The 23,374-nt window shown below is 42.8% G+C and overlaps 2 protein-coding genes across 2 annotated transcripts in view; one reads left to right on the top strand and one right to left on the bottom strand.

Moving 5' to 3' along the window:
* LOC134285187 (uncharacterized) overlaps positions 1-23,374 on the top strand; it is a 316,349-nt gene that overhangs the window by 80,307 nt on the left and 212,668 nt on the right. The gene's annotated exons all lie outside the window — the stretch shown is intronic.
* Positions 14,616-18,497, bottom strand: LOC134289529 (uncharacterized). The gene has a single exon (XM_062855457.1). It carries the CDS (start codon positions 18,495-18,497, stop codon positions 14,616-14,618), a length of 3,882 nt encoding a protein of 1,293 aa, XP_062711441.1.

Consider the following 23,374-nt stretch of genomic DNA (forward strand, 5'->3'; position numbering starts at 1 on the left):
CAGATGTTTGGGATAGGCAACTTTTTTTCCTCCCACAAAAAAATTCAACATGTTGTAACTTTTCATAGAGTGCATCAAAAAATCTCAAATTTTGACTGTTTACCACCCTATTATATGTGCATCATTGGTACAAATTTGGACTCGATTGAATAATTTTTCGCGAAGTTAGAACCGTTCGGGTAAAACACAATTTTTTAGACAACTCATTTTTGAGCTGTCATTTCTCGGAAACTAGCGAACCAAATTAAATGAATGTTTTAACGTTCATCAACAATATATTGATACTTAATACAACGTTATAAAATGTAATATTTTCTCACGACAAATTAAGTTATACCGGGTTGAAATTTTTACCCATATAGAGGAAAATAAGTCAATTTGACAATAAAAAAAGTTAAATTGAACCGGCGCGCCGCTGTTCATATTTTTCCACGCCGGCGATCAAAATTTCCCACGCCGATGAGAAAACGACAAAAATTTGTTTCTCTAGCCAACACTTTACAAATCACATATTTATTTAAACTTGATAGCAATTATTTAAACAGTTTCTATTTTTTTTGTGCATATTGGGCGTATTTTTATGAAGTTCTTCTTGTAACTTTTTTATGTGTTTTACTTTAGTAATTCCTTACAGCAGTACTTTGAAGATCCTCACTAATTCTATTTTTAAATTTTTAAATAGTATACTTAAAAGCATACTAAGCTTTATACTATAGCTATATTCTAAGCGAGTCTCTTTTGTAAACCATAACGAATTATCAACAAAATTCTTAGCGGTGTTTGGTTTGAAAACACATCCTCCCACATATTATTTGTATATCTCTTGGAAGATTTTCATGGCAATTTACGGATGACATTCTTGAAGGCATATATTCCATGCAATCTTCAGAAATTCTTATAGGATCCACCAGAAATTTCACCATGAATTATTCTGAAAGAACTCCTAGCTTAAAAAAGTCCTCCATGGATTATTTCAGAAATTTATCCGGGGATTCTTTCAGCATCCATGGATTCCTGACATTCTATTAGCGTTTTAGTTAAAAAAAGACGCGGACACCGTCTTCAGCTAGAGACTGTAAAGACTATATGAAACTTAACACTAGTCAAGGGGCACACGGAGGATGCGGAGAAGAAACTCTTCTCGCGAAAAGTTTCATCGGCCGGAGCGGGAACCGAAACCTCACTCCATAGCATGGTGCGATTAGAATTTTGGTGACCCAAACCGCACGGCTACGAGAATCCGCAATTGAAAAAATAAAGACTCTAGAATTCTTTCAGAAATTTCTCCAAGGATTCTTTAAAAAAATCCGAATGTTCCTTCAGAAATATTTTCTAGAGATGTTTTAAGTTCCTCCACAAATTTTCCAAAGAATGTCTATGCAGAACCACTGAAATGGCTCCATTGATGTTTTAGAAATTCCATAAATAAGGCTGACACAAATTTCGATTTTCTCTTATGTCACCGCCCCCTCGGAAATTTTTGGCAGAATTCGACATTTTGAGGGGGGACATAAATAAATTATTCAAGAAATTTAAAATTTTTGAAGTGAAATTAGAGTCGCCAAGAAAATTTCTTAACAAATCCGATGAGTTTGATGATTCTGCCTAATTGTTTGGGTAATTTTTCATCAAATACGTTTATTATTTACCATCCCCCCCCCCCCTTGACGAGTCAGCGATGAAAGTGACAAAAGAAGAAAAAGAGATTTGTTCCGGCCTAAGGATACACAAAAATGTCCATTTTCAACCCCCTCCCTTCTATGGCACACTTTTTGTTTAGGACTCCTCTGCGAGCTTCTTCTATCAATTTCTTCATGGAGCGTTCCCAGGACATTCATAAATTCTTCCATGATTTTGTTTAGTAACTCCAGTAGATATTCTTTCAGTGAATAATGAAAAAAAAAAACATGTAGTTCATGAGTTCCTCCGGGAATTTCTTTACTTATTTCACCAGTTATTCCTCCTGAAATCCTTCCAAGGATACCGTTTGGATTTTTTCTTCAAGAAATTTGAAAATATTTTCAGTAACAATTCCTAGAAAGTTTTGCATATATTCCTTCAAAAATTTCTAGGAACCCTTACAGAAGAATACTGTTACTCCAGGCAGTCCTTCAAGGATTCCTTTAAAAATATGTTCATGAATTCCTCCGGGAATTCATTCCGAACATCTTCCATGAGTTTTGGAACAAGATTTCTCTTGGAATTTTCCTAAACATTTCTTTTAATAAATCCTTGCAGGAATTCCATCAAGGGTTTCTGAGGGAGAGTTTCCAGAAATTTTTTTAGCAACTCTTTCAGTATAAGGGTTTTTCATGAATGGCAGTAAGATATTACCATATTTTTTTTTTCATTTTCAGAATTTTCCAAGGAATTCCTTGGAAAATATCGTCAGGGGTTACCGAAGAACTGCCGAGAAGGTTGCTCTTTGGAATTTCTCCTGCAGTTCTTTCAGAAATATTTCCAGGGATTCCTTTAGAGATTCCTCCGGGAATTATTTGGGATATTACTCCACATATATTTACAGGGCTCCACCCCATTACCCCGAACGCCATTACCCCGAACGCCACTACCCCGAATGCCATTACCCCGAATAGGCCACTACCCCGAAAGCCATTACCCCGAATGGGTCATTACCCCGAAAGCCATTTCCCCGAAAGCCATCACCCCGAAAGCCACTACCCCGAAAGGGCCATTACCCCGAATCGTTCAGGAGATCACCAAAAAAGTGGTGACCGATTAGAAGTTGATAAAGGTGGTTGAAGAGGTCTCCAGTTAGCCTAGTGGTTAAGGCTATGGATCACCAATCCGGAGACGGCGGGTTCGATTCCCGTTCCGGTCGGGGAAATTTTCTCACAATATACAAATTCATGCAATGGCAGGCAAAGAAAGCCCTTCAATTAATAACTGTGGAAGTGCTCAAAGAACACTAAGTAGAAGCTAGGCAGGCCAAGTCCCAGTGGGGACGTAGAGCCATAAAAAGAAGAAGAAAGAAGAAGAAAGGTGGTTATAAGTTAGAAAAGGGTAATCAGTAACTAGTGTAGGTATGAATACTCTTCTCCATCCTATGTTCCTATGTTAATTCTATTCTTAAACAGACGATTTAGGTATCGATTTTTTCCGTTTTCTTTTTGTAACGAGTAAAAAAAATATAAAAATAAAACACAAATCAAATAGCTCTTATTTACTTCGTTGTAGATAGCATGACAATGGGAGCACATTGTTTAAGATAGGTTCCGTTTCCCTTAGGTTTCCGTATGTTGTGCTTCATGCAAAAGTAAGGTTCGTGAAAACGAAAGCAGCAAACGCAATGAAATTAAGAAGACAAGTAAAGACAAATTTTCAATATTTTAAACTAGCTGCTCTTTTGAACGTATAGCTATGGCTATAAAAACTTTAAGTATTTGAAACTGACATTTTCCCTTCTTTTAAAAGTTGGTTGGCCTCAAGCACGATTATAAACTGGTGGCAAACGATTGTGCTGGTTATCAAACTACACTTCTTCCAATATTTGCCTTCTTTTAAAAATAGGCTGTTCTTTTGAGTTTGCAGTTTCCAACCGTGAACTATTGCAGAGTTGTTTGGTAGCCAAACTGTTAGTTTCTTTATACAAATGTTTCCTTTTTTTCATCAGATGCTGCTCTTTCGAGTTTGAGTGTTACCAGCGGTGTCATGGTCGCGATTTTTTCCGCAGTCAAGTTCGCAGATTGTGAGCAATCCTCGGTACCCACTTTACGTAATTTATGTTTAGTACCTTACTGTCAGAGCTGTCAGATCGGTGTAACACGCTAAATATAATTCACACAAAAGGCAATTTACACGGAAAAATTACACGGTAATGAATATTTATTGGGTACCGGACTGGACACAGAAAATTTAATGGTTTTCTTTGGTACATCGAGGTCTTGAAATTAGTCTATGGTGTTACGTAGTTTATTTGCAGACGAATAACTAACTCCATAGCGGATTTGTTCTTCTTTGAATAATAGGCTGTTCTTTCAAGTAAAATTTTTCAGAATTGACTTGCGGCCAAACTGGCAACTAGATTTCTTTTGATTTTCTTTTGAGTTTCCAGAACATCAAGCCCTAAAATTGTTTTCTGAATATTTTTTTTTCAAGATTGTAGTACTGGACTGGATTTTAGATATTCAGTTCAGTTCCCTTAGCAAGGTAGATCCAGCATTGTTGGACCAAATTAACTATTTTTTTTTTTCTGGCGACTAAACTGTAACTTTTCTTTTCATGAAAGGCTGTTCTTCTAGCTGCACTTATATAGTTTACTGGGAGTGAAAGCTGCTTACTGTGTATGAGATTTGCCCTTCTTTAATTTATAGGCTGTTCTTTCTAGTTACGTCGTTACCGGGTTGATTGGCGACATATCTCTATTAATTCCATCTGGTGTTTTTCCTTCTTTTAAAGTTGGGCTGTTCTTTCGACTTATATTGTTACAGAGTTGTTTGGTTGCCATGTTGCCCTTTGCAGATTTAAGTATAGGGGCCGTGCATAAACTATGTAAGTAGGAGAGGGTCTATCCAAATTCTAGGCTCTATACAAATTTACAAATTTTTGTATGAACAAATCGTGGACTTCGGAGCCGAGCGGTTAGCGGCGTTAGTCGTTTAGGTATCTCGCATGCCTCGGAGTGTGGGTTCGATTCCCGCTCCGGTCGAGGAAAACTTTTCGTCAAAACAGAAAATACAGTGACCCCAAAATTTATGAATCGGCAAAAATGACCACAGTTTATGGATCACTCCATTTGATCAACATGGTGATTCATAAATAGTGTACAAAAATTAAGGTGATTCATCGGTATGGGGTCACTGTACTCCACCGGGACACTGAGTGTTATACGTGTTGTCCATTGTCTAATGTTAGTAATGTACAGCCTGTGCGGCCTCTGGCCGAAGACGGTGTAATTGTCTTTTAAAATTCTACGATGAGGAGGGGGAGAGGACCCAGGTGACCAAAATTCGGTCTACGTAGTTTATGAATGTTCCCATAGGAGATTTGCCCTTCTTTAATTTATATGCTGTTCTTTCTAGTTATATCCTTGCAGACCTTATTGACGGCCAACCTATCAATCACATTTTTTTCACATTTAAGATATTTTTTTTAAGTTACACTGTTATTGAGTTTTATTACCAAATCGTCTATTCCTCCTTAAAGGATTTTTTGTTTTTCTAACTATAAAATGTTCTTTCCGGGCCTATTTTGCAATTTGTATTATTCGATCTCGCCTAATGATCATTAGACTTATTAGTGATACTTTGGCCAAATGTCTTTTCAGCCTAATGAGCCAATATCGATAGCCAGTATTTGAAGGACCTTTGCTGACAGCTCTATTTCATACAAGATCATCTCTAATACGTATTATTCCATTATTTTGTTTTAAGGTTATTCTTTACAATGATATCTTCTGGTATTAAAGATGTCAGTAATGTTAATAAATTAATAAAAATATAAAATACCCATCAGCAGAATAACCCATCTAAAAATATGCTTTCGGGGTAATGGCGTTCGGGGTAGTGGCCCATTCGGGGTAGTGGCGTTCGGAGTAATGGCCCATTCGGGGTAACGGCTTTCGGGGTAATGGCCTATTCGGGGTAATGGCTTTCGGGGTAGTGGCGTTCGGGGTAATGGGGTAGAACCATTTACAGAAGCATTTTATGAAATTACATATAACACGTAGGAGTTATTCTTCGAGGGATATCTGGAAGAGTTTCGATAGAAATGTTTAAAAATTTCCTGATGAGATTTAATTTCGTTGAAACATTTTCAGAAACAATCATTGGAGGATCTCCTGGAAAAGTCCCTGTAGGGCTCCTGAGATTCACCACAAAAGTTCAGTTAATTGGACGCAGTGGTTTATATTTCGCAACAGAGGGATGAAAAAAAAAAACTCCTGAGATGGCTTTGGAAGAATTTGTAGAAGAATTGTGGGGAAAATTTGTGGGGAAATTTAAGGAAAAATTCCTGGAGATGTTTCTGATAAAATCCCTGAAGGCATTTTCCAAGAACATCCTTGTAGAATTTTTTAATTAAATCATGAACAAGCTTCTGAAGCAATCCTTGAAAAATAATAATCGGGAATTCGTGCAGAAATTGCAGACAAAGGTACTAAAAGAACTCTTGAATAAATCCCCTAATGAATTGTTGAAGGATGATTTGGAACAAAACCTGGAAGAATTCCTGGATATACTTCTGGATTCTTGAAAGAATTGCTTGTGCAATGTCTGCATGGTATTAGCGGATAAATCTCCCAATTTCCCTAGAAGAACTTGTGAAATATTCTTAAAGGAATCGAAAATGAAATATCCTGGAAAACTGGAGAAAGCTGCGCAGTTATTCTAAGAAGAGATATTCTTGAAATATTCCTGGAGAAACTTCGATTTCTAAAGGAACTCCTGAAAGACTCTTTAGAGGAATTTTTTAAGGGTCACCGGAAAAAAATCTGAAAGAATCCCTGAAGAGAGGTTTCTATAAATCTCTAGAGAAGTTTGAAATTCCACCCGTGGAGGGATATCTGAGGATCTTCCAGGAAGCCACCTGAAGGAACTTCCAGATGAATCTATTGAGAATTTTCTGGAGGAATGCCTGAAGAAACGCATGAAAGAATTCCTTAAAAAAGACCCTAACAGAACTTAAAAAAATTAGATTTTACCATCACAGCACTGGTCTAAAGTGAGTTTAAAAAAAATATTCTCAGAAGAGACGTGCGACGTTGTGAGTTTCTGATTTATTGATTGATTTGTCTTTATTAAAGAGACTTTCAGCCCTTGGCTGGTTCGTCTCTTGTGAGTTTCTATCGAGAGAGTTCCTTTATAAATTTCTTGGTAAACGTCCTCAAGGATTCTTTCTAAAATTTATAGTATAATTCTTGCAAGGATAGTTTTTATTGAAATTTCTGATTTACATACGTTTAAACCTTTCATACAAAATATATTAAATAATTGTTATTAAGTTCAGGAAACAAATTATTCTGTATTGACATTTTTTTACAAAAAAATAAGGTCACGCCGATTACGCCGCCATCGCCGCCGCCGAATACGGCAAACGGCGTGGCGCCGGCGTCGCCGCCGCCGCTGCCTTAAATTACTATAAATGCCGCCGCTGGTGAAAACTGCTTCGGCGCACACGTCTATTTGACAATACCACGCAAAAATTACTAAATGTGTTCTTCCTTCAATCTAAATAGGCTCTAATATAGCTGATTAAAGATAACTTGAGAACAGAAGTGGAAAACCTTTGGACATCAACACTAAAATTTATTGACATTGACGTAAAAAAGTTACATTTTTTCGAGAAAAATCCAAAAAGTGTCAATCTATGATAACTTTTTCCAACGTTCAAATAGTATCTATGTTTTAATAGTTTGAGAGCATTTGTATATTGTTAGTGTACGTACAAAATTTCATTAAATTCGGTTCACTGGTTTCCGAGATATGACAGCTCAAAAATGAATTATCTAAAAAATAGTGTTTTACCCGAACGGTTCTAACTTTGCGAAAGATTAACCAATCGAGCCAAAATTTGTACCAATGATGCACATATATAGAAGGTTGACAAACAGACAAAATTTGAGATTTTTTGATGCACTCTATGAAAAGTTATCGCGGAGCGGACCTGGTGGGATGGTTAGAACACTTGACCGTCACGCCGAGGACCTGGGATCGAATCCCACTCCCGACAAACTCGCAAAAAGTGAGTTCTTCCTTCGGAAGGGAAGTAAAGCGTGGGTCCCGAGATGAACTAGCCTAGGGCTAAAAATCTCGTTAATAAAAAAAAGTTATAGCATGTTGAACTTTTTTGTGAGAGAAAAAAAAGCTGCCTATCCCAAACATTTTGGCTATCCCCCGTATTTCCTGATATAATCCCGGATGGAATTATTGCAGGAATCCTTTGAGAAATCTGGGAAGGAATCCTGAGATAATGCCTGGAGAAATCATTAAAGGAATTTTGAAAACATTCACTGAAAGAATCTCGGGAGAAATCTTTAGAAGCAATCTGGTAATAATAAGAGATATCCCGGGCAGTGTAGAATTAGCATCTAAGTTAAAATACACAAAATAAAAACAAAAAAAAGATATCCCGGGGGAATCCTTAAAATCCCTGCAAAAAGCTTGACAGGTATCCCAAAAGGAAACCCAGGAAATCAATGAAGAAAGAATTCTTGAAGGTATCTCTAAAATAATCCTCGAGTAATCTCTGATCAAATCACAAAGGACTTTCTTTGAATATCCTGTAGATATCCTTGAAAGAATCTCGAGAGAGATTTTTGAAAGAATCATGGATCGATCCCTGAGGAAATGCCAGGAGAAATCCCTGAGGGAATCTTAGAAGGAGTCCCTTAAGAAAGCCCAGGATGAATTCCTAAATAATCAATTAAGAAATCACGTGAGAAATTTCTGAAGAAAACCCTAAGAGGAATCAGGAGGAATCCAGAAAGGAATCTCGGGAGGAATAGGCTAAAGGCACTAGACTTCGCCACTGCTCTAATCTTCGTTACTTCATACAAATTTCATTTTTTATGTAAGAAGTGACGAAGATTAGAGCAGAACTATGAGGGGGCGAAGTCTAGTGGTTTTACCCTACTTGTAGGATTCCCGGAAGATATCCCGGGAAAAATATCTGAACAAATTCTTTAAATAATCGCTGAATAAAGAAACCTCTAAAGGAAACCTGGAAGAAATTATGAAGAAATCCCAGGAGGAAGCTCTGAAGATAGTTAGGGGGAATCTCAGATGGAATCCTTGAAGGAATCTTTGACGGACACCAGGAAAAAATTTATAAAGAAATCTCGGGACAAATCGCCAAAAGAATACATTGTGAAATCAATAAGAAATCTAAGGAAGAAATCTCTGAAGGTATTTCTGAGAAAAACCTGGAAGAATCCCCAAATTTAATCCCGACGTAATCCTTGAAAGAATCCATGGTGGAAATTCAAGAGGAGTCCCTAATAAGTAAACCTACGAAATATCGAAACGGAAATCGAGAGAATTGCTGCAGGAATCTCTGAAGGAAGTCCGTAAGAAATCTTCGATGAAATCCAACGATAAGCCCCTGATGAAATCCCGGAAAGTATCTATGAAGAAACCTTACGAGGAATCCCGGAAGAAAGCAATGAAAGAAGCCCGGGTGCAAAGTACAATGGAAAGCCAGAAACGAATTCAGAAGGGTTTAAATTACGTCGAAGCGGCAGTTTAGCATATCGATATTTTAAAAAGAAATAGAAAACAACAAAAATTATATGTGAGTTGCTATAAAATATGAGTTATGGATAAAACCACCTACATATGAGATTTGTTGCATTGATAGTCATTCACAGTTTGGGTCTTGTTGTTGATTAGCTGTCATTATTATGTTGTATTGAACAGCCTCCAGTTTGTGAAAATTGTGCAGTAATTCAACTATCATGAATAATAAATAAGGGTTTGAGGGTTGCTCTCAAGTGATAATTATATAAATGATCATAGAACACTAAGATGAGAGACAGGCTTTATCACAGTAGAGACGTTGCGCCACGAAGAAGCTTTGGAATTTGAATATCAAGTAAATAACTTCAGTTTAGTTTATTTTATTTATCGTGATTCTGTTTTTTTTTTTCTTGAAATTTATATCGATGTCTTCAAGCATGGGACACATGCCGGAAAATGCATTGTCAACGTTACATGCGTCTACCCCACCGGGAAAGCTGTATCCAACTGACTTGCCACATCGTTTCACCGTTAGAACTGTCCCAAGCAACCGAACGTGAACACGTGCTCTCTTCGCTCTCACTTCGATCAAAATTTATCTCTTGGAAAAAATGAAGGGGAAATTATGTTCTCCCGAGCGAATATGGTAAAATTTAGTTTTTCCTCCCGGTGGAGAGGGAGAGTAGGTTGTATTTGCGCTAAAAATGAGTGTGATTTTCTTGCATGTTTTATGTATGGAATTTGTTTGGCATAAATTTTTGTAAGTACATAAGACGATGCGCAGATACGATTCGTCATGAATTGCATCGGGTGTCGGTTGGAATGGTCGGTGAAATCAATGCTTCCTTTGCAATTTCGAATGGAAGATTTTGAAAAGATAATCCTTAGGATAAAATTGGAATGATATGTTTAATAGATATCGATTAAACATATCATTAGTTTTTCAATTTTGTCAAATCTTTACAGGAATGGCTGGATGAATCGTTATAATATAACCCCAGTAATTCATTTATAATTACGCAGTTTCCAAATAATTGAAGGGCTACAGAATTCCTTCGGCAACTACTTTTTTCCTGAATATACTGTTATATGGAGGTAGCTATCGACTGAGGAATCTGGAAACCTGCTACGATTTTCGGCTTTGCAGTCGAAATTGCAAACCTTATGATATTCGCTCCATCATCCGACGTTTCGATGTTTATTATATCATCTTCAGGGAATATTCGTCTGCCATTAATAAGGATTCGAAGTGACAAAATCTTCTACCATCTCGAAAGCATCAACGTCTATCGTAACATTATTGCTGCCAAAGCTTATCCGGTCTCGCTCAGTCCCACCTAACAGCACTTTACTTTGTTTTAGCCGCATTTATTACCAGTCCGGCTTTTGCTGCTTCACCCTTTAAACTTGCCTTCGTTTTATTTTCGCCAATTATGGTCGTCGCCATATTGAAGAATTAGCTGACGTGAATGGAAAATAAGCAATGAATTGAAAGTTAGCAGCCATTTCCTTAACATGCTCACATAAATAAACTCTCTCAACTAAGTTTTCACGCGAATCGTGACAGTTTTACTGAATTAACAAATTGATTGATTTCATTCGTAGATGATTATATTCACCATTTTCGAGGCGATTTAATTTTATGATTCTGCAACCCCAATATTCTCGGTGAAATTGAATGCACATAAGCCTAGCAACACAATAACTACTAAAATATTACTTTGAAATGATTGCTTTCTACTTGCGAATGATGCATTCTCCTGAACTTTACGTGCCATCGAAGAAGCTTCTCTGTATCTTGAGCTGTCATAGTTTTTGTTTAGAAAAAAATAACAACAATCATCATAACCTCTTTTCGAGAATGACAAATGTTTCAACTAGGTTTTAAAACGGTTTTATTGCTACTCTTAATGCGGTTTGCAAAACCTCTCCGAGAGTGGTCCACTTAGCCGGAAGATGCTCTTAAAGAGGTTATCAAGAGGTTTTGATGTATAAATGAGTTTTATTGCAAGTTTTATAAAATTGGTCATGAATATCTCTTATAGAGCCGATTAAAACATAAAATGTTACTTGGGAGGTGGCCGTTGGTATCGTATATTGTTGAATACGAATAGTTTTGGACGCAGTTCGACCATCACCAGGTAGTAGTCAGAGTCGACATTAGAACCACGATAGGAAAAGGGCCGTCCATTGATTAAAACTTGGTTGATTTATGATTCCATCCGCTATGGTGATCTCCAGGTGTAATGATAAGGGAGGCTGTGCTGGAAGAAGGTGCCACGTATGACCATATTCTCTAGGGGGGCCAAATCAATGAGACGTCAACCGTTTTTATTCGTCAGCTGGTGAGATCCCCTGGAGGGGTTCCAGGGGTGTTCCAAGGGGGTTCAAGGGCGTTCCATTGGGCTTCAGTGAATTACAGGGTGTTTAGAGGTGTTCCAATGGTGTTCAGTGGGATTTCAGGGGCGTTCCATGAGACTTTAAGGAGATGCACAGACGTTCCAAAAGTACTTCAGGGGATTCAGGGATATTCCAGGAGGTATTGAAATGGTATCTGGGGCTGTGGGGCCCCAAAAACCATTTCAAAGGCGTAGCAGTAGGGTTTCTAGACATTTCTTGGTCTCAGGAGGGTTCCAGAGGGTCTCAGAAACGTTTCAAGGGGCCTCAGTGGCCCCTGTTTAACCTGTAAATTCAACAAAAATCGATAAAGTCTACTCTTTCAAGTATCTTGGGCTTACTTTTGATCCAAACCTACATTGGCATGAACATATTTTCAAGCTGCAGCGAGAAATAAGTGTTTTCTGTGGAGTTTTATGTAAGATATCTCAATATATGCCCAGGAAGGAACGACTGACAATGTACTATGCATTTGTACAATCCAAGCTCCAATACTTGGTCTCCATTTGGGGAGCTGCGTCAAAAACTTCCTTGAGATCATTGCAATCTACTCAAAACCGTTATTTGAAAGTTGTGTATAATCGTCCTCTTCTATACCCAACTATAAGATTGTTCAAAGAATCTGCGGAATCAATCATACCAATTGCTGGTCTCCGAGAGAAAGAGTGTCTAGTACAAATGCACAATATTCTGACAAATCCTCGCACTCTACACAACCAACCTTTACAACAAACTTCAAGTAGATATGCACTGAGAAGTCAGGCTGTTTTGGCCATCAGTTGTCCTAGAACGGAAGCTGGGAAAAAATGTTTCTTATACTATGGAGCCTGCCAGTACAATGCACTGCCTCTGCACATAAAGGATGAGAGAAACATGCCACGTTACAAAAAGAATGTGCTAAAATTGATTCGAGATAAGATCGGAACCTACTTGACCTAAATGCTGTACATCGCAAATGATCTGCCTCCCACCGCATCCAGCTGCTCGGTCAGGAGGAACCGCCAGTTATTCTCTAAGGTAACAGAGCCTGGTATATGTCTGGCCGAAGCCAGCGGTACTGCACCCATTAAAAAGCCTTATCTTTGTGTCAGCCTGGGAATGTCCATCCCCAATACGCTCCGTATGCCAAGCCTCCGTACATCGCCGATGATCTGCCTTCTATTGCATCCAGCTGCTCGGTCAGGAGGAACCGCCAGTTATTTTCTAAGCCTGAGGATGTCCGTCGCCAATCCGCTCCGTATGCCAAGCCTCCGTACATCGCCGATGATCTGCCTTCTACTGCTTCCAGCTGCTCGGTCAGGAGGAACCGCCAGTTATTCTCTAAGGTAACAGAGCCTGGTATATGTCTGGCCGAAGCCAGCGGTACTGCACCCATTAAAAAGCCTTATCTATTGTGTCAGCCTGGGAATGTCCATCGCCAATCCGCTCCGTATGCCAAGCCTCCGTACATCGCCGATGATCTGCCTTCTACTGCATCCAGCTGCTCGGTCAGGAACAGCTAGTTTTTCCCTAAGCCTGGGAATGTCCATCGCCAATTCGCTCCGTATGCCAAGCCTCCGTACATCACCGATGATCTGCCTCCTGCTTCATCCAGCTGCTCGGCCAGGAGGAACCGCCAGTTATTCTCTAAGGTAACATGGCCTGGTATATGTCTGGCCGAAGCCAGCAATACTGCGCCCATTAAAAAACATTTTTTCTTGTACCAGCATAAAAATCTACACTGCAAATCTGGTTCGATTGCCAACCCGAAGTCCATGTACGTCGCCGATGATCTACCTCTCACTACATCCAGCCGTTCGAAGGGGATTCAGCTATTCTCACAGGTAACAGAGGCCACCCATCTACATCAGCAATCCGGCCCTACTGTCAAGACTTAATACATCGCCGGTGATCTGCCGTACTTCAACCAGCTGCCTGATTTGAGAGAGTATTTCCTTATTATCACTTTTTTAACTGCTGTTTGTCAAATGATTGCCACAATGAATTTTACATGAAATGTAATAACTGTAATGTAAGCTAGATTTAAGAAACAATTCCTTAAAAGAGAATTATTTCTCACTGGAAGTGTACCTGAATTGTACAAAAATTTGAAAAGAAGAGTAGGTTTTGTGCCTCTTGGAGAAATGATCCAATTAATTAAAGGAATTCCGCTCCCAGGGGTTTTTCCCTACTCCAAATAAAGAAAATTTAAAAAAAAAAAAACCTTCACGTAAAAGACCCCCCCCATCACAATTTCAAAATGCTGGCATTTCTTCAATTTCCATCCAATTTTTTTGAAGTTGCCCTCAATCGATCATAAATTGGTGCAAGTTTATTACACCTAAGTGGCCATGCAATATCCGGAACCATTCCGGAGATATTCCGGATTGTACTGGGGTCAGCGGGGGTACCGAAATGGCTAAAAGTGATTATTTCCTGTGTTATTGTGTTTGAATCATCGATTTTCAGCGGATTTTTTATTGTGAACAATAAAACACAACTTTGATAACCCGATTTGAATAAGTTGGCCCATCCGGATCACCACGACAGGTTCCGCGGGGGCCTCATTTGGGGCATTTATGGTTCTCATCCAAAACATGTTGTTGCTAAACGTTCGGATTCTCCGAAGCAAACTCGATTTTTCTCGATAGTTAGCTCGAAGCTGAAATATATTTTTATTATTATTAATTGCATGAAGAACAATATTAGAATATCACTTACAATTAATCTCCTCACAAATGTACTATTCAGCAACAAATACACTTTTTAATTCAAATAGTTTATGGAAACCTAGATTAAGAATGAATTTAGATTAAGTAGTAACAAATTCTAGGTTTAAGTAGCAATAAATTCTTACGTTTTACGAACTATAAATTATCCACAACGTTCATGTGCTTCCTACTGTTATATCTACTAACGAATGGTGTTTGGGCGAACAATGATACGGGCTCTATTGCATGTTGTGTCCGTGTGGGTACGTTTTATCCGCAAACAGTGAAGCTCTATTGCAACCATACGTGGATGAACGCTTAAGGGGATGCGTTGTTCCTACCATTCCCCCCCTCGTGTCACCAGAACTGTAGCTTCGGTGTCACACTCCGCATCCACATCAAGCACAGCCAGTTTAATGACTGGACGTCGCAGACTGCCACAGGATGTTTGCACATCTGCCCTTCGTACAGTACCATCTCTACCCGGATATGTTCGTACCACTCGCCCCCTTTGCCACCGGTTCCTAACATTCCCGTCGACCACAACTACTAGCGCACCCTCTTGTATAGGCTTGACGTTATCGAACCATTTCGTTCTTCTCGTTATGGTCGGAAGATATTCATCAACCCATCGCCGCCAAAATGCGTCCAGGGTGTTTTGGATCAAGTTCCAGCTACTGCGGATTGCAGCTTTTTCGTCCACGGGGTTCTTGATTGGTTGTCGTACACCAGTAGAGCTGAGGAGAAGGAAGTGGTTTGGTGTCAATGACTCGTGATCAGCTGTTTCTAGCGGGATGAAGGTCAGAGGTCTAGAATTGACCATAGACTCCGCTTCGACGAGTACAGTGGCAAACGACTCTTCATCTAGGACTCGTACGGTTGGAACGGCTCCTAAAGCGGCTTTGACCGACCGTACCATCCTCTCCCAGCATCCCCCCATGTGCGGTGCCGACGGTGGGATAAACTGCCATTGTGTCTGGGTGTCAGTGAAAGTGCTGCCGATCTCCTCATTGATCGCCCGTATTTCTGCCGCCAACTCTCTGCTCGCACCGACAAAATTGGTACCATTGTCCGTGTAGATCTCACGTGGGGCACCTCTGCGCCCGATGAACCGGCGAATCGCTTTCTTGCAGGAGTCCGTCGATAGGTTGGCTGCAATCTCTACATGAACTGCTCTTACAGTCAGGCAGGTGAATAACACCACCCATCGCTTGAGCGTGCTTCTTCCTGTCGGTGATCGTATGGAATAAGGTCCAAAATAGTCGATTCCGACCATGGTAAATGGCCGACAGAATGGCATCAGTCTAGCTTTTGGAAGGGGTCCCATTCTAGGCACGGCTGGGACTGCTTTATAAACTCTACACCATCTACACTGCTTCCTCGTCAGACGGACCTGTACTCTCAGTTTTGGTATGTAGAAACGCTGCCTGACCTCGTTCACCACCGTTTCGTCGTTTGCGTGTTGGAACCTTCGGTGGTACCAGTCCAGAAGCAGATCAGTCACACGATGTCCTCTTGGCAAGATGATTGGATTTCTGGCGTCATAATCAACGAAGTCAGCTTCCTGAATGCGGCCATCCATTCGTAGCACGTTGAAGTCGTCTATCGCTGGCGTGAGTTTGATTAGTGGGCTGTTTCGTTCTAGATTCCGCCGTTGAGATGACTGGAGATTGTGTTTGAACACCGCTACTTCATCCGGAAACCCGTCGCACTGTGCCATTCTCCACAAGCACCTTTCCGCCTTCTGGAGTTCATCCCTAGTCAGCGCACCTAGATGTAGAGGTTGCTTTCTGTGCTTCAACATACTGTTGTCGATGAATCGCACAACGTACGCCATACTTCGCAGTAGTCGCTCCCAGCGAGAGAAACGGTCTAACATCACCACTGGTTCGATGACAAGATGTTTGCAGACATAGGCTGGCCGAAGTTCTTCCACTGTAGTGTTGGTATCGGATCGACAGTCTTTCGGCCATTCCAGTTCGTTGTCGTACAGGAAATTCGGCCCGTGATACCATCGGCTGTCCGGATCAAAGGAAGGGCCTTTACCCCACTTTGTGGCTTCATCGGCCACGTTCAGTTTTGTGGGCACCCAGCGCCACTCTTGAACCGACGATAGACTGAGTATTTCGTTGACCCGAAATGCTACGAACTGTCGATAACGACGCGCATCGGACCTAATCCAAGCGATAACCGTTGACGAATCGCTCCAGAAAACTGTGCGACGTATTTTCAGAGAATGTTTCTCTTCAATCGTCTTCCGTAAACGTGCGCCAATTACTGCAGCGGACAGTTCAAGGCGTGGGATGGAAAGAGGATGAAGTGGAGCTACTTTTGTCTTCGAAGATACCAAGGAGCACCGAACACAACCGTTGTCGATGACGCAAAAATACGCTACTGCAGCGTAGGCTTCCTCGCTAGCATCCACGAAGACGTGCAAGTCTAGGGAGTTGTAGCAATCGGTGCTGTATCCTGGGAAATAACAGCGAGGAACTTTAACTGTATTCATCGTGCGGAGTACAGCAAGCCACTGTTTCCAGCGTAAGAAAATTTCCCAGGGAACCTTCTCGTCCCAATCGATTTTGGTCCTCCAGACGTCCTGGACAAGTACCTTCCCATGGATAACGAAGGCTGCCACGAGACCCAGAGGATCATAGATGCTCATCGTAACTCTTAGCATGTCCCTTTTGGTCGGAGCTACTTCTCCTGCCACTAGCTGTTGCAAATCTTCGCGAAAGCTTAATGAAAACGAAAACACGTCTTCCTCTGGTCTCCAAATCATCCCAAGTAGTCGTTCCGTGCCCGTTTCCTTGTCTGCAGCGAAACACTTAACGGATCCGGGGTTCACTCCACCTATCTGGTCCAGCACTACTTTCTTGTTCGACAGCCAATTTCTGATGTTGAATCCGGCCTTCGAGTGGACTTCCGCTACCTCCAAAGCTAATTCGACAGCCTCCTCCTCGGTATCAACGCTGTCCAGATAGTCGTCCACATAGTGCCGGTGTTTGATTGCTGCCGCTGCCCGTGGATGTTCTGTTTCGTGTTCCGTAGCGTTCAAATTCATCACAAAAAGAGATTGAGCTGGAGAACATGACGCACCAAAGACTGCAACATTCATCACCATGACTTCGATTGGCATTTCCGGGGAATCTCTCCACAGAAACAGTAGCGCGCACCGGTCTTCCTCTCGAATGAGGAGCTGGTGAAACATTTCTTCAATGTCTCCAGATATGGCCACCTCTCGTTCACGATATTGAAAAAGCACGGAAAGAAGCGAGGTCAATTGGTCCGGACCCTTTAACAGCATGGAGTTTAATGAAACACCTTGGACCTTTGCCGCGGCGTCCCAGATTACCCTTACCTTACCTGGTTTCCTGGGATTGAGGACTATACCAAGGGGAAGGTACCATGTTCGACTTGGATCAAGACGGCGCAGCTCTTCGACGGTTGTCTTGTGGGCGTAGCCCTTCTCCTGGTAGACCGACATTTGTTGGCGGACGTTCGTGTAGAGTGCAGGGTCCTTCGACAGTCGTCTCTCCAAACATCTTAGTCGCTTTTCTGCTAACGGCCGACTGTCCGGAAATTCCAATCCATCGTGCTTCCATAGGAGTCCTGTCTGGAATCTGCCGCTACTCGTTCGCTCCGTGGTTTCTTCCAGAATTCTGCGGGCTCGCTGCTCGTCCACTCCCTCGACTTGGGGTACCAACGCCACGCCAAGGCTTTCTACGGAAAAGAAACTCTGCACATAATCATGCAAATCTTCATTCGTTGGCTTAACACAGATGTGCTGCTGTCGGTGGTGCATAACGTCAACTTTATCACGTTGACATCCGTAGATAGACCAGCCGATTCGGGTTTTCGCCGCTATCGGCTCCTGCGGTCGACCTTCCCGCAGTTTCAGCGTAGCCAACAAGTGTGTGTTTGATAAACCTATCAGCAGGCCTGGCACGGCGGCGTTAAAACTCGTAACAGGCAAGCCACTCAAGTGCTTGAACCGCGCTGACATCTCGCTGAAATCTAACGACTGCTCCGGTAGTCCCAAGTTTTTCACAGTGTACACTTCGTTAAGTTTGAAACGTTGGCTGCTACCCACTGCTGATATTTGGAGCTGTACTCGATTTGTATCTGCGATCTGCTTCTTTACGCCTCCTGTCCATTGGATGCACAAGGATTCCGCTGGCCCATCCGCGCCAAATTCATCAACTAACGATTGCTCAATCATCGTGATAGACGAACCGTCATCTTTTTTTTTTTTTCCTTCTAAACCATAGGGGGATAAATCTGCTCATCAGACACCCTAACAGGAAGGTTAGGGTAGTGTGGGGATGAGGCCATCTTCTACAATGCCGGTAGAAGCCAGGACTACTCTCTCCTCGACCCACTAAAACACATTCCTATGGTCGCCAAACCCTACGTCTCTCCGGAACCACCAAGAAGGTATTGCTTCAGAGAGGGGCTAGTGCATATCGCACCCTCAAGGTTAGCTGCCGTAGCCTAGCAGCAACGAACATCGATGACTCGCTCTGGAGAGTCCATCACGATAGCATGCTGGCGCTTAGCCAGTTTCCCGAGTGGTCCTCGCCACTCCCTTTGTCCTCGGAAGGCGGGCAGGGTCAACCCCGCCTGCGCCCTACTGCTGAGCGGACATCAAGAACTGATGCCCACGTGCAACCCGATCTGACCTGCCCGCAAAGGAAGGGTATCACTACCCTTCAGGCCCTATCAGATGCACCCGTAGGTTGCAGACAGCAGGATCTCACATGCCCCGACGCTTGCCGGGGACCCCTTTCCAACCGCGGGCTCAGATCCAACCCAGTAGACTGACGCCACGACAGCACCGCTACCGGGACTTCCTCTCCGCGGCCACTTAATCGCTGTAAGGGTCGATCTCGACCGCAGGGCACCGGTATGACCTACGAAGCCGACTTCGAACCCCTGGACCACCTCTTGTATTGCATCTGGACTAGCCATTCTCCGAGTCCACGCGCCACCTCCTTTGTAGCTCCCAGACGATATGGGTGATAGCCGTTGAAACGGCATTCCAGCTAATCTCATCCCTACACATTCTGTGGACCAAGTTGTCCGGAGTTGTGTCCTCCCCGCATGTGGCAAGCATGCGGTCACGCATTGTGCGAAAACGCGGGCACACGAACAAAACGTGTTCCGCCGTTTCCTCTAAACCATTGCACACTGGGCATTCGGGAGAATCCGCATGCCCGAAACGGTGTAGATACTGTCGGAAGCAACCATGACCTGTAAGGACCTGTGTCAGGTGGAATGAAACTTCCCCATGGCGCCTATTAATCCAACTATCTACCGTCGGTATCAACTCATGGGTCCACCTTCCTTTGGTGGAACTGTCCCACGCGCGCTGCCATTTGACCATAGAGGCCATCCTGACAGTCCTGCGTATGCCTCTTGTGCCGCGCATTTCGAAGCACTCCATATCCTCACTGATAAGAATGCTGATGGGCACCATACCAGTAATGACACAGAGAGCGTCGTGTGACACGGTACGGTACGCGCTTGCAACCCTCAGACACATAAGCCTGTAAGTACTTTCCAGCTTCCGTCGGTAGCATTCAGTACTTAGCGCGGTACCCCACGCCGGGCCGCCATACCTAAGTATGGACGTAGCAACACTAGCCAGAAGCTTGCGCTTACTGGCGTACACCGCAGAGCTATTGGACATCATCCGGGACAGTGCCGCAACAGCTGTGGAGGCTCTTTTACAGGCATAATCGACGTGGCTACCGAAGGTAAGCTTATCGTCGATCATCACGCCCAAGTGCTTGATAGAGCGCTTCGACAGGATAGTGCACTCTCCTACACTGATCTCCGTCTGCTGCGCCGACTGCATGTTGTTAACAACCGTCACCTCTGTCTTGTGGTGAGCCAGCTCCAGTTTTCTGGACCGCATCCACGCCTCCACAACCTTGATCGAGTGGTCGGTAGTCAACTTCACCTCCTCGATCGTTTCACCGTAGACTTCGAGCGTAATATCGTCGGCAAATCCGACAATCACCACTCCCACTGGGTACTCTAACCTCAACACCTCGTCGTACATGACATTCCATAACACCGGACCCAGGATGGAACCTTGCGGGACTCCTGAGGTTATGTGAAAGCACTTCCGACCCACCTCCGTGTCGTATACTAGTACGCGATTCTGGAAGAAGCTTCCGAGAATCTTGTACAAGTAGGGGAGACTGGGGAGACTTGATCCCTTTTTCTTAATTTGCCTGTAACTTCAAGAAAAACACAAAACTTGATCCGTTTTTCATACAGAATGGACGGTAAACATCTCTTGCAAGTTGATACACAACAGAAAGACTTTAAATTATTGTTAAAGTTTTCAAAACTGTGTTTTTATGGAGGCATGTCTTATGATGTATTTTTCAAAAATGGGCCACAATTGATCCCCTTTTGAGCACATAGTTAATTTAAAGGGAAAATAACTCCAGAAGCTTCCTTTTCATTTTCATTTCAAGTTTTCTTGTATTTTTGATGAATATGGTGAATTTGAAATTATAAGATTTCCTTAAATTGTTAAGGATATGCAGTATTTTGAAAATGGGGAGACTTGATCCCTCTTTTCATGTTGTGTAATAAATTAATAATTATCTTACAAGTTTTATCATTGAATAGACTAGAATTCCGAGTAAATAGAGGCTTCCGAATAGAATTTTATTTTTCACATGTATAATGTGTGTGTAATCCTCGAGGGATCAAGTCTCCCCATGCCACTGTTGTATATACCAAGCTGCATTAATTAAAATATTTATAAAACAGCCTTATTTGAATAAATACGTTTGATAGTGTTTTATTTACACTATGTGCTGTTAAATTTTGACACGATTTGGTTCAATTTTTACAAAGTTATTGAGATTTTTCGGAATCGCCTAAAAGATTTCTGAAGGACTGAAAACAAACCATCAGCCATAAAAAAATAATGCAATGTACAATCAAAATCAATTGTAACCAAAACATTGTCGTCTGTCAAGATGTAGTTTTGGAAAAAATATGCTAGAAGAAAACTGTTTTTGATTCCGAGAAAATATGGGGGGAACAAGTCTCCCCAGGGATCAAGTCTCCTCAGTCTCCCCTACTCCGGTATCCCCAGACGCAAGAGCGCATCAGCAATAGCAGCCCAACTGGCGCTATTAAATGCATTCCTTACATCCAGAGTCACTACCCCGCAAAAGCGAATTCCCCTCCTCTTAGGCTCGAGTGCTTTCTCGGCGGTTTTTGTAACCGACAAGATAGCGTCTACGGTGGACCTCCCCTTCCGGAAGCCATACTGGTTGCTCGAGAGACCATTTACGCCCTCAGTGAACTTCAACATTCTATTGAGGATGATCTTTTCGAGCACCTTCCCCGCCGTGTCAATCAAGCATATTGGTCTATATGCCGACGGGTCTCCGGGTGGTTTCCCCGCCTTTGGCAATAGTACCAGGCTCTGCCTCTTCCAAGCTTCTGGGAAAACTCCCTCGTCCAGGCATTTCTGCATAGCAGACCTGAACATCTCGGGAGCTTCTGCAATAGCTACTTTTAAGGCCAGGTTCGGAACTCCGTCCGGACCTGGGGCCTTACCTACGCTAAGGGACTTAGCTATCCCCGCAAGTTCCACATCGGTGACCATTTCCTCATCGCCAGCCCCAGTCCCCGGCTGTCCTACGAAAGGAGGCCAAGGACTAGGATCATGACGCGGAAAAAGTCCTCCAATGATCCCCTCCAACATCTCTGGAGATTGCTCTGTAGGAGCCATCACACCTCTCGTCTTGGCCATAACGATCCTGTAGGCATCACCCCACGGGTTCGTATTGGCACTCTGACAGAGACCCTCAAAGCAGGCCTTTTTGCTTGCTCTTATCTCAGTCTTGAGCGCGGCTTTTGCAGCGGCGAACACCACCCGCCGTTCGTTTCGCTCTTCCTCTGATCGTGCTCGCTGCATCCGCCGCCTAGCCCGTAGGCAGGCGCGGCGCAGGTCCGCAATCGCGTCGGTCCACCAGTAAGCCGGTGGCCTCCCATTTCTAGGGTGGACTCTCCTAGGCATGGTCGCATCACACGCACGTGAGAGCACCGCTACCAGCTCGTCGCCGTCTAAACCGAGTAAGTTTCGCTCACGGCGGAGCGCTTCCCTAAATACCTCTTCGTCGAAGTATGATGTCTTCCACCTACGAGGGCTTGGCCTTGGCCTAGCCGCCTCTTCTTCTATCCGCTGTCTGCTGTTGTTGTAGTCGATACTGTAGCGAACCGCCAGGTGGTCGCTGTGAGTGTAGCCATCATCTACTCTCCAGTTCGAACTACTCGTTAGGCCAGGACTACAAAAGGTCACGTCAATAATTGACTCCGCTCCGTTTCGACTATAGGTACTCTTGGTACCGACGTTAGCCAAGTCGACATCTAAGATGGCCAGTGTTTCTAGCAGGATCTGACCCCGCTGGTTCGTGAAACGGCTTCCCCATTCCACAGCCCAGGCATTAAAGTCACCCGCTATTACCACCGGCCTTCGCCCTGTTAGCACGGTCGTTAAGCGGTCCAGCATTTGCGTGAACCGCTCGATCGGCCACCGCGGAGGCGCATAACAGCTACTGTTAGGACGTCAGTCGCTCTCGGAACCAGGAAACCATATCGCCAGCAGCTTTCACTTGAAGCAGCTTCAATACTGCAATTTTATTGAATATTAATTACATTATAATAGATTACATTTCATTTACCATCTTACTATCTAGTATCCGTTCTCGAGACAGACAATTAATCCTAACCGCAGTGCAGTTCCTACCGGGCGCACGAACTGAATTACACTGCCCAACCGATCGATTATTTGCAGCGCCGGCGCTTGTAGTCGTCTACCTTGCTTCAGTGTTGCCGGTTTCACTAACACCAAACGTACCACATCTGTACGCAACATTCCCCCCCGTGAAACAGGTAACAATCTAGACCTCCAAATTTTCGCACGTGACAAATTTTTCATTTCATGGCCTTCAAATTTGCGAACTGCTTTCCTACACAGCCAACTGTACCTAGATGGCAGCACCGTACTGCAGTCGATACGAATTGTGGTAGGTACGCTGCAAGCAAGGAGAATACATTTTA

Source organism: Aedes albopictus, chromosome 1, assembly GCF_035046485.1.
Source record: "Aedes albopictus strain Foshan chromosome 1, AalbF5, whole genome shotgun sequence".
In the NCBI taxonomy this organism is placed as follows: Eukaryota; Metazoa; Arthropoda; class Insecta; order Diptera; family Culicidae; genus Aedes; species Aedes albopictus.

Coding starts and splice junctions, on each gene's coding strand:
- LOC134289529 (XM_062855457.1), bottom strand. CDS start 18,497: ATGATTGAGCAATCGTTAGTTGATGAATTTGGCGCGGATGGGCCAGCG.